General features: G+C 42.9%; 1 protein-coding gene across 1 annotated transcript in view; it reads left to right on the top strand.

The window, feature by feature from the left end:
- DSCAM (DS cell adhesion molecule) overlaps positions 1 to 14,409 on the top strand; it is a 190,493-nt gene that overhangs the window by 72,810 nt on the left and 103,274 nt on the right. Inside the window, exon 9 of the mRNA XM_058185745.1 lies at positions 7,828 to 7,995. Coding sequence (XP_058041728.1) covers positions 7,828 to 7,995 — 168 coding nt within the window. The remainder of the gene's footprint in view (positions 1 to 7,827; positions 7,996 to 14,409) is intronic.

The following is a 14,409-nucleotide window of genomic DNA, read 5'->3' as shown; positions in this document are numbered from 1 at the left end:
AACGGTTGCAGGAACTGGGTATGTCTAGTTTAATAAAAAGAAGGACTAGGGGAGACATGATAGCTGTGTTCCAATATCTCAGGGGTTGCCACAAAGAAGAGGGAGTCGGGCTGTTCTCCAAAGCACCTGAGGGTAGAACAAGAAGCAATGGGTGGAAACTGATCAAAGAAAGAAGCAACTTAGAACTAAGGAGAAATTTCCTGACAGTTAGAACAATTAATAAGTGGAACGACTTGCCTGCAGAAGTTGTGAATGCTCCAACACTGGAAATTTTTAAGAAAATGTTGGATAACCATCTGACTGAGATGGTGTAGGGTTTCCTGCCTGGGCAGGGGTTTGGACTAGAAGGCCTCCAAGGTCCCTTCCAACTCTGTTCTTATGTTATGTTATGTTATGTTATGTTATGTTATGTTATGTTATGTTATGTTATGTTATGTTATGTTATGTTATGTTATGTTATGTTATGTTATGTTATGTTATGTTATGTTATGTTATGTTATGTTATGTTATGTTATGTTATGTTATGTTATGTTATGTTAATTATTTCTTTTATGAATAGAATAGAACAGAAGAGAATAGAATAGAATAGATTTTTTTTTTATTGACCAAGTGTGATTGGACACACAAGGAATTTGTCTTGGTGCATATGCTCTCAGTATATATAAAAGAAAAGATATGTTCATCAAGAATGTTTTCAGATAGAAAAGATCTTTCTCTCTGGAAGCAGCTAAGGTGAACATCAGTTTACTGAAGAAGACCTTTTAATACTATTACCCCTATTAGCATCAGAAAGGGAATCAGAGTTGTTTAAGGTGAAAATAACTTTATCCAGAGGACAAAGTGGGAAAGAATTAAGCCTTAGGCACTTGCTGGGAGAATATTTTCCCTTTCGTCTCTTGCATAAATTTTATTTTTCCTTAGCCTCTTTGGAAGAGGGGTTGTTTTCCACTTAGTAGCATGAAATTTAGAACCCAGTTTTGAAGACCTATTTTTAATATCTCCAGATAACAACATTCTTATTTTAAACAATTTCAAGTTTAATTTCTTACATTAAATTATTGTATAGTGAGTTACACATGTTTATCAAGTAGCACATTTATATAAAATAGTTGGTTTTTTAATGGCCCTGGCTATATAAAATGTTAGTGTAGTAGAGATGAAAAACATCATCTGTATGGTTCTTTTTCTTAATAAATTATGGCAAAAGGGTATTTAGAAGAGTTCCGGTACAACTGAGCTGATCAAGTTACTGAGGTAGAGTACTTAATTAAGCTTGGAAAGGTGACAGGCCAAGGGACAGAGGTGTGTCATTATGAGCCATAATCATGAATGCCTTCTCCAGTCTGGCATTTTCCTAATGTACTGCAATACCTCTTGCCAGATAAATTTAGAATTCTGAAAGTAACAACTGTAGAGAAGGTCCAGAGGTCAAGAAGACTGTCACATTTGTATTTGAGAAATATAAGACATATTTTTATTCCCAAGAGCACTGAGTTAACCTACTAGTTTTGCAGAGGACAGAATGATTGAAAGTTGGCAGAAATTGAAAACTATCAATTTACCTTTAAACATATTTTCCTTGATTTTCTCCAAACTAATGAAAACTAAAATTTTTGGAGGATTTTTCCTTTCATTCCTCCTTAATTATAATTTTCTGTAAAGTTGGTCAGAATGATGTTGTTGTTGTTGTTACTGTTGATGATGGTGACAATGATCATTCAATTAATTTAGAATGCAGCAGTGCAGATAATTATGGACATATCTCATTATGTCCATATAACATCAAATTCCATGAGCTGCACTGGTTTCCAGTAGGCTTGCAGGGAAAATTCCAGGTTCTGGTTATCATCTTTATAGCCCTACATGCCATAGGACCAGGTTACTTAACTTCCTTCTTCCAAGAATATCTGCCTTTATGATTCCTCAATGCTGTCAACAGTGGCAGAACTTAAAATGTATTGCCTTCACTGGAAAAGTTGAGATACATTTAGTGGTATATCTGCCTTGAAAATAGCCCATGGTGAACTATATAGCACAGTCAAACATCAGCATAGGATATGTTATATAACATTTTGTATTATGTCATAAACTGTTTTATGATAATTGTAATCTTATAAAATCAAATAAGTCAAATTTCAATTCCATGGGAATCATGGGTCCTGAATTATTTATTATTATTTATTTATTTGATTTGATTTGATTTTTATACCGCCCTTCTCCCGAAGGACTCAGGGCGGTGTACAGGCATAATAAAAAACCGGCAATACAATATACAGATTTAAAATACGATTTAAAAAACTTATTTAAATTAGCCCAATGATTAAAATTTACCCTACTAAAACCCCGTTTAAAATTAATAAATTTAAGATTAAAATCCCAATTTAAGCCAGCCCCGCGCGGATAAAAAGGTGAGTCTTGAGTTCGCGACGAAATGTCCGAAGGTCAGGTATTTGGCGTAAACCCGGGGAAGCCTGCTCCAGAGTGGGAGCCCCACAGAGAAGGCCCTTCCTGGGGCCGCCAGCCGACATTGTTTGGCGGACGGCACCCTGAGAAGTCCCTCTGTGGGAGCGACGGGTCGGTGGGAGGCGATGGTAACAGCAGGCGGTCCCGTAAGTACCCAGGTCCTAAGCCATGGAGCGCTTTAAAGGTCATAACCAACACCTTAAAGTGCACCCGAAGGCCACAGGCAGCCAGTGCAGTCTGCGCAGGAGCGGTGTTACATGGGAGCTACGTGTAGCTCCTCTATCACCCGCGCAGCTGCATTCTGGACTAACTGAAGCCTCCGAGCGCACTTCAGGGGGAGCCCCATGTAGAGAGCATTACAGTAATCCAAGCGAGAGGTAACGAGCGCATGAGTGACTGTGCATAAGGCATCCCGATCAAGGAAGGGCGAACTGCCGAACCAGGCGAACCTGGTGGAAGGCCCTCCTGGAGACGGCCGTCAAATGGTCTTCAAACGACAGCCGATCATCCAGAAGGACACCCAAGTTGCGCACCCTATCCTTTGGGGCCAGTAACTCGCCTCCAACAGCCAGCCGCGGCTGCAGCTGACTGAATCGGGGTGCCGGCATCCACAGCCACTCCGTCTTGGAGGGATTAAGCTTGAGCCTGTTTCTCCCCATCCAGACCCGTACAGCCTCCAAACACCGGGACAGCACTTCAACAACTTCATTGGGGTGGTCCCGGTGGAAAAGTACAGCTGGGTGTCGCCAGCTTACTGCTGGTATCTCACCCCGAAACCACTGATGATCTCACCCAACGGCTTCATGTAGATGTTGAACAGCAGGGGCGAGAGAATCGACCCCTGAGGGACCCCACAAGTGAGGCCCCTCGCGGTCGACCTCTGCCCCCCTGTCAACACCGTCTGCGACCGGTCAGAGAGATAGGAGGAGAACCACCGATATACGGTGCCTCCCACTCCCAATCCCCCCAACCGGCGCAGCAGGATACCATGATCGATGGTATCGAACGCCGCTGAGAGGTCTAATAGGACCAGGGCAGAGGAATATCCCCTGTCCCTGGCCCTCCAGAGATCATCCACCAATGCGACCAAAGCTGTCTCCGTGCTGTATCCGGGTCGGAAGCCGGACTGGAACGGGTCTAGATAGACATCTTCATCCAGGTGTTGGGGCAGCTGTCGCGCCACGGCATTTTCTACAACCTTCGCAACAAAGCGAAGGTTGGAGACTGGACGATAATTACCCAAAATAGCTGGGTCCAAAGAGGGCTTTTAAGGAGGGTCTCACCACCGCCTCTTTCAAGGCGGCAGGAAAACCCCATCCAACAAAGAAGCGTTGATAATCCTCTGAGCCAGCCTCGTGTCACCGCCTGAGTGGCCAGTACCAGCCAGGAAGGGCACGGGTCCAGTAAACATGTCGCCGTGAAGCCTCCCCAACAACCTGTCCACGCCCTCGGAGCCACAGGGTCAAACTCATCCCAAATGTGCTCAACAAGACGTGCCTCCTCTCCCTCGCTTGGATCATCCCAAATTCGGTCCAGACCGTCCCTCAGCTGAGCGATTTTATCGTATAGATAACCACTAAACTCCTCGGCTCGTCCCTGCAAAGGGTCATCCCGCACCTCCTGATGTAGGAGAGAGCGGGTCACCCGAAACAGGGCGGCCGGGCGGTTATCTGCCGACGCAATGAGGGTGGAGGCGTAGGAGCGCCTCGCTTCCCCATTGCCACTAGGTAGGTCCTAGTATAGGTCCTAACTAGTGTCCGATCAGCTTCGGAGCGACTGGACCTCCAGGTGCTCTCTAGGCGTCTTCTCCGGCGTTTCATCTCCCTCAGCCCCTCGGAGAACCAAGGGGCCGGACGAGATCTACGCCGGGTCAGAGGCCGCAAAGGCGCGACACGATCCAGGGCCCCAGCCGCGGCCTGCTCCCAGGCCACGACCAGTTCCTCAGTCGTGCCGTGGGCCAGATCCTCAGGGAATGGCCCAAGCTCCGTCTGGAACCTCTCAGGGTCCATCAGGCGCCTGGGACGGAACCACCGTATAGGTTCCGTCTCCCGCGGTGGTGAATAGCGGTTCGAAGTCTAGGCGAAGGAGAAAATGATCCGACCATGACATTGGTTCTGTTACTAAATCATCTAATACCAGATCATTTAACCACTGTCCAGAGATATAAATCAGATCCAGCATGCCTCCCCTGTGTGCGAGGGGCCATCATTTACTCGAATCAGGTCCAAGGCCGTCATGGAAGTTTGAACTCCCGAGCTGCCGTCGATGACAAGCCAACTGATGGCAGTTGAAATCCCCATAACTATAAGTTTGGGGTCTCAACCGCCACAGCAGCCAGTACCTCCAACAGCTCGGGCAGGGCTGTGGTCACGCAGCAAGGAGCCAGGTACGCGATCACCAAGCCCAACTGATTCCTATAGCCCCAGCGCACATAGAGGGATTCGCAGCCGGCAATCTGAGGAACAGTGGTCTCCCTCGGCTCTAGATCTTCCTTAATAACAACCGTCACCCCCCCACCCCTCCCTTGCACTCTCGGCTGATGGAATGCTCGGAAGCCTGACGGGCACATCTCAACAAGGGGACCCCCTCAGGGCCCAACCAGGTCTCCGTAATGCCCATGAGGTCCGCGGTCCCCCCCTGGATAAGGTCACAAATCAGGGAGCCTTATTAACCACGGACCGGCATTACATAACATCAGCCAAGGTCCAAGCTCTGAGGATCATGGCCACCCGAGGAACGGTAGGGACTGAGGGGCCGGAGCACGTGATCGCTCTCAGACATCGAGCACGTGCCCCCATAACTCGACACGGCCCTCCCCCGCCATATCTGCCTCTCCCACTTACCGCATAGATCGAACAGCCCTCTAAACCTGGAACGTCCTCCCCTGCCTTCAGACAAGATGGCGAATGTCGCGAACTAGCACAGGGCTGGATCCTCCCCGACGGGTCCTCCCCCACCACAAATCCTCCCCTTAAAAAACCCTTATTTAAAAAACTATTTAAAAAACCCCACAAATTCTTCTTAGCCGAATTCAGACACATTCTGTAAGTTAGCTGAAGTACGGTGACCAAAAATTGTTATCTTGCAATACATCATTTCACGGAGTCAAAAATAAGAGTTTAAATAATGCATATAAAGGCTGTAGATGCTGAAATGCCTTACCAGGTATGAAGGATTTTAGCACAGTGTCTATGATCTCTACCATTCATTGTGATCTGCTGTTAATTTTATATATACAATAACTAGATTCTGAATATACCTACTGAAGAGCTGCCAGTTCATTCTTGTCTAGATGCTATAGACTAAATCTATTAATTCTTCTTTATCACAGCAGTAGTAGTTAAGGACAAACGCTATATAAATTCCTATAGCATCTTTATGTGCAGAGGCTCATGAAAACAATAGAGGACGAACAGAAAATACTGATTAGGATAAGCTGCTGAGCAAGTTATGTGTGAATATTACTTTCAGATTCTCTTGCTTTCATTTCTGTATAGCTGCTGATTCCTCAAGCAACTGTTCACAACCCTTTGGGTCTCAGTCTTCACATCTGCTAGATTCTGTTCATTTCATGCTTTCACTGAAGCAGAGAAAGATTTGTACAAACTTAAGAAAATAATGGTATAGTCTTGGGGTTTCATTCTAGTGTTGCTATGAAGTTGATCAGTCTCTCTCTCTTCTTAGGCACTTTTCCCCCTTTCCTGCTCAATTAGAGTCAGAAAGAATTTGATGCCATAGATATCCAAATTTCCAGATTTCATATGCCCTCCTAATCAAACAATAAAGTATTTTGGCACTTTAAATTCTAAGAGATAATGATTGTTCATAAAAAAGTGGTTTCCCCATCCTCCCTTTTTTTTTTTTTTTTTGTATTTGTTACTGTTAATCCTCAGTATTGACTAGATAGAGGAGCAGTTGAGACTGCATCTTGTTCTGACTTACAAGATAACTATTGGCCATTAGCAGACACCTGCACTTCACTAACCCATCCCTTTCTGTTATTAGGGACAACTGTTGCAATCGTTAGCCAACTAACTAAAAAATTAGAAGTCATCAAGTTGGGAAAGGCTGGTGTACTGCATGAACTTGTCTATTTGTTTAAAATAATTTATGCCGAAGAGAAATGTAGTGCATAAAAACAGGGTCTCCAACTAATATCTGTTTGAAGTATTTTCTTTAATATCTTTCCTCTTTATTTTCTCTTAGCACTTTGAGGGAATATGCATGTTAAAAATGATATGTGTATACATACTGACCAGATCAAAGTCTTATCTAACTAAGAGTAAATATAGAGAAATTTTTACCAGTATTATCGGTCCTTGAAACGGTTGACTTGTCACATAGTTCAATATTTTAAACAAAGGAAGTCATAAATGGAAGCAAATCTATATATTTCTTTTTTTAAAAAAAGATTTTTTTTATTTTTTACAACAAACAAACATAAAAACATCTTCAATCCGAATACAGTGTGTCGGTGGGCAGATTACAAATCTTTTCTGCAATTTCAACATATACATGTCATAAATTTATCTAATCTTACATTATGCCAGTCTTTTCTTATTACATCATTCATACCATCATCTTAAATCAATTTAATTCAAAATTTTCCCTTATAATAACCTTTCTCAAATCTTTTTTATTGTATCTTCCCTTTTAACCATTGATAAAATAAATCCCATATCTTGTAGTATTGTTTATCTTCCTGTTCTCTAATTTCAAATGTCAATTTACTCATTTCTGCACATTCCATTATTTTTCAATAATTTCATCTTGCATAGATAATTTCTCACTTTTCCAATTTTTAGCAAACACAATCCTAGCTGCTGTTACAACATTCACAATCAAATATCAGAACCGCCCTGAGTCCTTTGGGAGATAGGGCGGTATATAAATTCGAATAATAATAATAAATAATAATAATAATATAAATTCGAATAATAAATTCGAATAATAAAAATATCTCACTTCTCTGCTATATGTTTCATGTAATCCCCAGTAGAAAAACTTCTGGTTTAAAGTCTATGTGTTTTTGGATCATTTTTTTCCAACCATCGGTGTATTTTAGTCCAGTATCTCTTAGCTTCCATGCCTGTCCACCACATATGGTAATATGAACCAGGTATCTGATGACATTTCCAGCATTTTTCGGATTTGTCCTTAAACATTCTAGCAATTCTTGTCGGGGGTAGGTGCCACCTGTAAAACATCTTATACAAATTCTCTTTATATGCAGTAGACATTGTCATTTTATAATTTTGTGTCCACAATTTTTGCCATACCTCTAAATCAATCCCATGATATTTTAAACAAAGGAAGTCATAAATGAAAGCAAATTTATATATTTCTCACAATTTCTTTAAATAGACTCCTGGGATTCTGTCCAAAGAACCAAAGATGTTTCCCCACAGCTGAATCAAGCCACAATCATTGACCTACATGCTTCTTCCACCTACAACATCCGCATGTATGCAAAAAATCGGATTGGCAAAAGTGAAGCCAGCAATGAACTCACTATCACCACCGATGAAGCAGGTACTTTCTACATAGTTATTATTAAACTTTGGATATTTTTAACATGTCAAATATTTCAAGGAATTCTATACACAATGCATTATGGCAACAGTTAAACAGAGTTCCTCAACAGCCTGATATTGATACTTTTATACTTAAAATTTTGCCATTAGTCACTTAAACACATCTGTAAACATGTGTTCATATTTAGCACTGGTTTAAATTTAAGCCGTTTTGTAACCTTTTGGTCTCCAAATTGTGAAACTTTATTTCAATGGACCATAGATGAAGAAGAAATGACTATTAAATATAAAGTATATGCTTTACTTGTGGACATTTATGTTCTCTCTATCATGTTATCATAATAACATAAAAATTACATTGTGTCATTTGTGTACTGATGACATGAAAATGAAATCATTTGGGTAATGCTTTCATTATATAAATAACATAAATCACTACAGATGATGTAAAAGTAAGATAAAATTAATGTAAATTAAACTCTTTCAGATGGACTATTTTGGAATCAATATATTTACTATTTCAGGAGGATATATATGCTTAAATGATGGTCTCATGACTCCCATCAAATGAGGTTTTCATTGTATTATGTTTTAAGATTTTTACTGAAGGGGTGACTTTAATTGTCTTATAATTAAAGCAGTGATGGCACCTTACAGGCAGAAGTATACAGCAGAATTAAATCTGAGATTATTTTTGAGTTTTTCAACTCTTTTGATCCTAAATTAAAAATGGGAGATTTGGGGGGGTGGGGGGGTGTCAGCCAAAGTTTGATCAGAATTTGAGGTTCAAATTCATGATTTGATTCACATTAGTGATTTAAAATTTGAAGGCAACTTGATATATACTGTTCTGAAATCTAAATTAATAAAATATTTAATTTAAAGGCTAAGCTAAAGGGATCAAAATACTTGTAGTGCTTCATTTTTTGGCAGAATGGGACAAGAATAGTGTTGGGGTTGATTATTTAATAGAGGTTAACCCTGCAAAGATTCACCTGGATTTCTTCAAAGTGTTCCGTCTTCAAAGACATTTTTTTAATATTCCCTTCCATTTTATTTAAGGGCAAGCATAGCATGAATGAGGAAAGGTCAGCATAGTAACTTCCAAATTGTCCAAAAGAAAGTCAATAGAAAAGTTCCATTAAAGGAATGTAAATGTGATACCATTTTAAAAATATAACATTAACAACGCTGTTTAAAAACAAATTTAAGATTGCAGAGGCCGCCACCATCTGACTGCTTGTTTTACTGAAATATAAGTTTGCTGACATGGTTCATTCAGAGTGATCTTTTGGAGGGGAATATCCCAACATGCTACTTGTGAAACATTTTTTTAAAAGTCTGAGAACTATGTATATCATCACTATTATAATGTAATACTTAGCAATTTAAAGAAATGTTTCGGATTACAGCAATCTACTAGCAAATATACTCTCTCAGATAAATTTACGCAACAAAGATGGACTACTTAGTGCAAATAAATCAGATACATAAATAATAGGAAGACAATATTGGTGGTAGTGAGAAAAATAGAAAATAGAAGAGGTTGAAATAGCTAAAGAATGCTGCACAGCAGAACATAGCAATTAACAGAGATAATAACCACATGTCAGCCCAACAAGTTGAGACTTAGGGAACAATATGGATAAAAAGGAATGGATGGTGGGGGGAGGCAAGAGAGCAAACAAGGTTTTAAAAAGTCTATCCAGATGGTTAGCCATATACATTTGATTAATAAATAAATTAATAAAATAAATAAAAAAGCAGCAGAAAGACTCTTAATTTCTCTTTTCTTTCTTCTTCCAAATGAACCTGCCCAAACAACTTTACACAAACAACAGAGCAGTGTTCCCACAAGCTCCCTGTCAGGAGGATTTGGAGAAAATGAAACATTGTGGCTGGGTATCATGTCAATATCAGAAAGCTTATCACACCACTCCAAGCTGCTCCCATTTTACCAACATCAGTTTGCTTTATGACTGATGGAAAACAAATCAAATATTGGAGACTTAGAAAAGTTCATCACATTTCCAAATTGCCATTGAATCTCTCAGAATTAGCTGAAATACTTGATTTTATTTGGTGCCTTGGAATGATTCCATTTGACATTGTGACTCTAAGATATGATTTTGTAGAATCCATTTCAAATTGCTCTTTGAACTTTCCCATGGCCCCAGCAGATGTTGCATTTTTTTAAAAAAAATGGGTATGCTCAGCTGTAAAATTTAATAATGACATTTGTTTTTAAAATGTATGTCATTTCCCATTGTTTTAAGAAACAATTATCTTAGTATGAAAAGAGATTATGAAGCTTTATTGTTGTGTTTGAATAGGGTAAGATTCAAGCCAATTTCTATTGCATGTAAAAAAAAGTCAAGTAGACAAGAAGTGGAATTTTGTTCAATAGCACTGCAAGCTGCCTTGGACTGAGCTATTGTAGATTATCGATCTCTCTAGTGTTGAGATCAACATTAACATCAGGAATTTGGACCGGTAAATGAACTGCTGCCATTTTTATTAGTTTGTCTCTCTGTGAGAGAGTAAAACACTCTCTGTGTGTTTTATTAGTTAGTCTCTAAGTGTGCCATAATTCCAGCTTACTCTTTTTTTACCAAGTACTTCTAGTTTCTAAGAGTTTGTGTTCCCCAATTGTGGCACAGATATGCCCCATTTTTTTATATCATGTCCCTCTGACATTGCTTTCATATCATCCTCAACCTGCCGCGGAGATAGCATAAAGATGCTTTTTGCTGTTTGAAACGAATGTTACTCTTCTTCCTCTAACAAAACCTTTCCTATGGATGCGATCTAACATTCTTCATCAATGATGTGCTTGATGACATAGTCAAAGATTTGGCTTTGCCTAGTTCCTCCTGGGCAATTTAGGCTGTTATGCTGTGTTCTTTAATGACTGAACTGCTGTCCATGGCCATCTTAATTTGAGATGGAGGAAAATCCATAGATCTGGCTTTTACAGAGGCAGCTGCCTGCATGATGCTGATTGGCATTTTGAAAATCACCAGTTAAGCATTGCCCAGCATCCTTATCTAAACGTACTTAGCACTCTTTTGAAAAAGACCTAGATGTATGTTTACAAACAGGACTGTCTCTCTCTTGAGAGGGATAATATAAACTGAGAAAGTGAGATGAGATATGCCAAGTTTGTTTTCTTGGCTCTGTCATCAATTAGAGCATTACAGGTTTTCTAGTTCTGCTGATATAGGGGATTTGCCTGTCTGTGCTTTTTACTGAATTTGTTACTTGGGGCCTGGCACCATTATACCTACTCCTGTGCTATTTCATCTACTGCAGCTGCCAGCCATGGCCATACACTGTCATTTCCTTGCAACACTAATTGAGGACAGATCTCACTCATTACCAGTCCCTCTTTTGTACTTCATCACATCCCCATACTCCGTAGTCTGTGATTTATCAGCTGTGCTATTTTAAGATGTATTTTTACCAGCAACATTTTGTATTAATTCATCACAGCAGCCAGATGGAAACTTGAGGGGCTGGCTCTTACCCAAGAGGGAATTAGCCATCTGAAACAAGGCTTCTGGACAACAATCTGCTAGTGCAATAAGGAAGGAGAAATAAGGAGGTTTCACCTCACTGATTGTCATGAAGTTGAACAAGGATGGTCACCTATTAGATTCACTCTTAGTTGTTCTCCACCTGCATTCTTGGCATCAATTCTGTCGCTTGATTTCTGGAATCCTCCAAAATCAAGAGGCCCTCTGAATATGAACCCAGAGAGAAAGAGGTTGCTCGGGGCTCATTTCACCAAGAACGTGACCACGGCCCAATGTATTTATTAATTATTTATTTAGAACATATATATATGTGTGTGTTACGGTTATGATATAGTTTGTCACCCAGAGTCCCATTATTTGAGTTGGAGATATACATACATACATACATACATACATACGTGTGTGTGTGTTTCCAACTCAAATAATGGGACTCTGGGTGACAAACCATATCAGTAGCCAGTCAGACCCTCATCACAGTCACCCAACAAATTGTCAGTGAAATTCCTATGTCTGCCATAAACCAACTAGATCCATAAGGTATTTGGGGCAGACCATTTGAAACTCTGGGTCAATGCATGACTGTTAATTGCAATCAGACCAGAAGCATGCCAAAAATAGGAGACTCAGGGGATTTTTAATTAACTGTTTTAATCGGTTTTTTAAGGGGAGTTTTAATGGGAATTTTAAGGGGAGGGTGGGAACTGACGGGTTCGGGTTGGGAGGGGTAGGGGGGTGGGGGGGTGGGGGGGAAACCCGTCAGGGAGAGGGCTAGGTCCACCATGTGTTCGCGGCGGTAACTTAATAGGTCCTGGGGTTATGGCGAGGGGCGTCGTTCCAGTTTGTCAGGGTCGAGCTATTACTACGGTAAGTGGGAGAGGCAGATATGACGGAAGGGGGGGGCACATCAGGTTTCGGGGGCTCGCCCTCGCTGTTTACGAGCGATTGCGTGCTCCGGCCCCCCAGAAATTTCCCGTGACCCGAGTGGCCAGGGTAATCGGGACCTGGGCCTCCGGCTGATGCTATGTAATGCCAGGTCCACGGTTAATAAAGCCCCCCTGATTTCAGATCTTATTCAGGAAGGGACCGCGGACGTTATGGGCATTACGGAGACCTGGCTGGGCACCGAAGGGGGGGTTCCCCTAGTGGAGATGTGCCACCAGGTTTCCGAGCATTCCATCAGCCGAGGGCCCAGGGTAGGGGTGGAGGGGTGGCGGTTATCATTAAGGAGAGTCTTGAGCCGAGGGAAACCACTGTGCCTCAGATAGCTGGGTGTGAATCCCTCTTCGTGAAGTTGGGTCGTAGAACTCAGGTGGGCTTGTTGATCACGTACCTGGCTCCTTGCTGCGTGACTACAGCCCTGCCTGAGCTGTTGGAGTTGCTGGCCGGGTTGGCAGTTGAAACCCCCAGACTGTTGGTCATGGGGGATTTCAATTTGCCATCAGCCGGCGTAGCATCCTCGGCAGCTCAGGAGTTCATGGCTTCCATGACGGCCATGGACCTGATTCAGTTAATTGACGGCCCTACCCACGTCGGGGGAGGTACCCTAGACCTGATTTTTATCTCTGGCCAGTGGTCTAATGATCTGGTTTTAAATGATTTAGTTGTTGAACCTTTGTCATGGTCAGATCATTTTCTCCTTCGTCTAGACTTTCTGACCGCTACCCACCACCGCAGGGAGACGGAACCAATGCGTTGGTTCCGTCCCAGGCGCCTGATGGACCCGGAGAGGTTCCTGACGGAGCTTGGGCCGTTTCCCGAACACCTGGCCCACGACTCGACTGAAGAGCTAGTTGCGGCCTGGGAACGGGCCGCGGCTGGAGCTTTGGACCGTGTCGTGCCTTTGCGGCCTCTGACCCGGCGTCGGTCTCAACCAGCTCCTTGGTTCTCCGAGGAGCTGAGGGAGATGAAGCGCCGGAGAAGACGCCTAGAGAGTGCCTGGAGATCCAGCCGCTCTGAGGCTGACCGGACACTAGTTAGGTCCTATAGTAGGACCTACCTAGTGGCAATGAGGGTTGCGAAGCGTTCCTACGTTTCCTCCCTCATTGCGTCGGCAGATAACCGCCCGGCCGCCCTGTTTCGGGTGACCCGCTCGCTCCTTCAACAGGAGGGGCGGGAGGACCCCCTACAAGGGCGTGCCGAGGAGTTTAACAGTTATCTATACGACAAAATCGTTCAGCTTCGGGACGGATTGGATCAAAATTGGGTAGATCCAGGCGAGGGTTCTGAGGCCCGTCTTGTTGAGGTGGTTTGGGATGACTTTGATCCTGTGACTCCCGAGGACATGGACAGGTTGCTGGGTAGGCTGAATGCCACCACATGTTTACTGGATCCGTGCCCCTCCTGGTTAGTACTGGCTACTCAGGAGGTGACATGAGGCTGGCTCCAGGGGATTGCAAATGCTTCTTTGCGGGAGGGGTCTTTCCGCGGCCTTGAAAGAGGCGGTGGTGAGACCCTCCTCAAGAAGCCTTCCTGGACCCAGCTGTTTTAGGAACTATCGCCAGTCTCCAATCTTCGCCACGGCGAAGGTTGTAGAGAGTGTGGTGGCGTGTCAGCTACCCCAGTACCTGGATGAAGCTGTCTATCTAGACCCGTTCCAGTCCGGCTTCCGCCCGGATACAGTACGGAGACAGCTTTGGTCGCATTGGTGGATGATCTCTGGAGGGCCAGGGATAGGGTTACTCCTCTGCCCTGGTCCTATTAGACCTCTCAGCGGCTTTTGATACCATCGACCATGGTATCCTGCTGCGCCGGTTGGAGGGTTGGGAGTGGGAGGCACCGTTTATCGGTGGTTCTCCTCCTACCTTTCTGATCGGACACAGACGGTGTTGACAGGGGGCAGAGATCGACTCAAGGTGCCTCATGTGGGGGGCCGCGGG

This window comes from Ahaetulla prasina, chromosome 5 (genome assembly GCF_028640845.1).
Source record: "Ahaetulla prasina isolate Xishuangbanna chromosome 5, ASM2864084v1, whole genome shotgun sequence".
Taxonomy (NCBI): Eukaryota; Metazoa; Chordata; class Lepidosauria; order Squamata; family Colubridae; genus Ahaetulla; species Ahaetulla prasina.
This window is presented reverse-complemented; position numbering and strand designations above follow the sequence as displayed.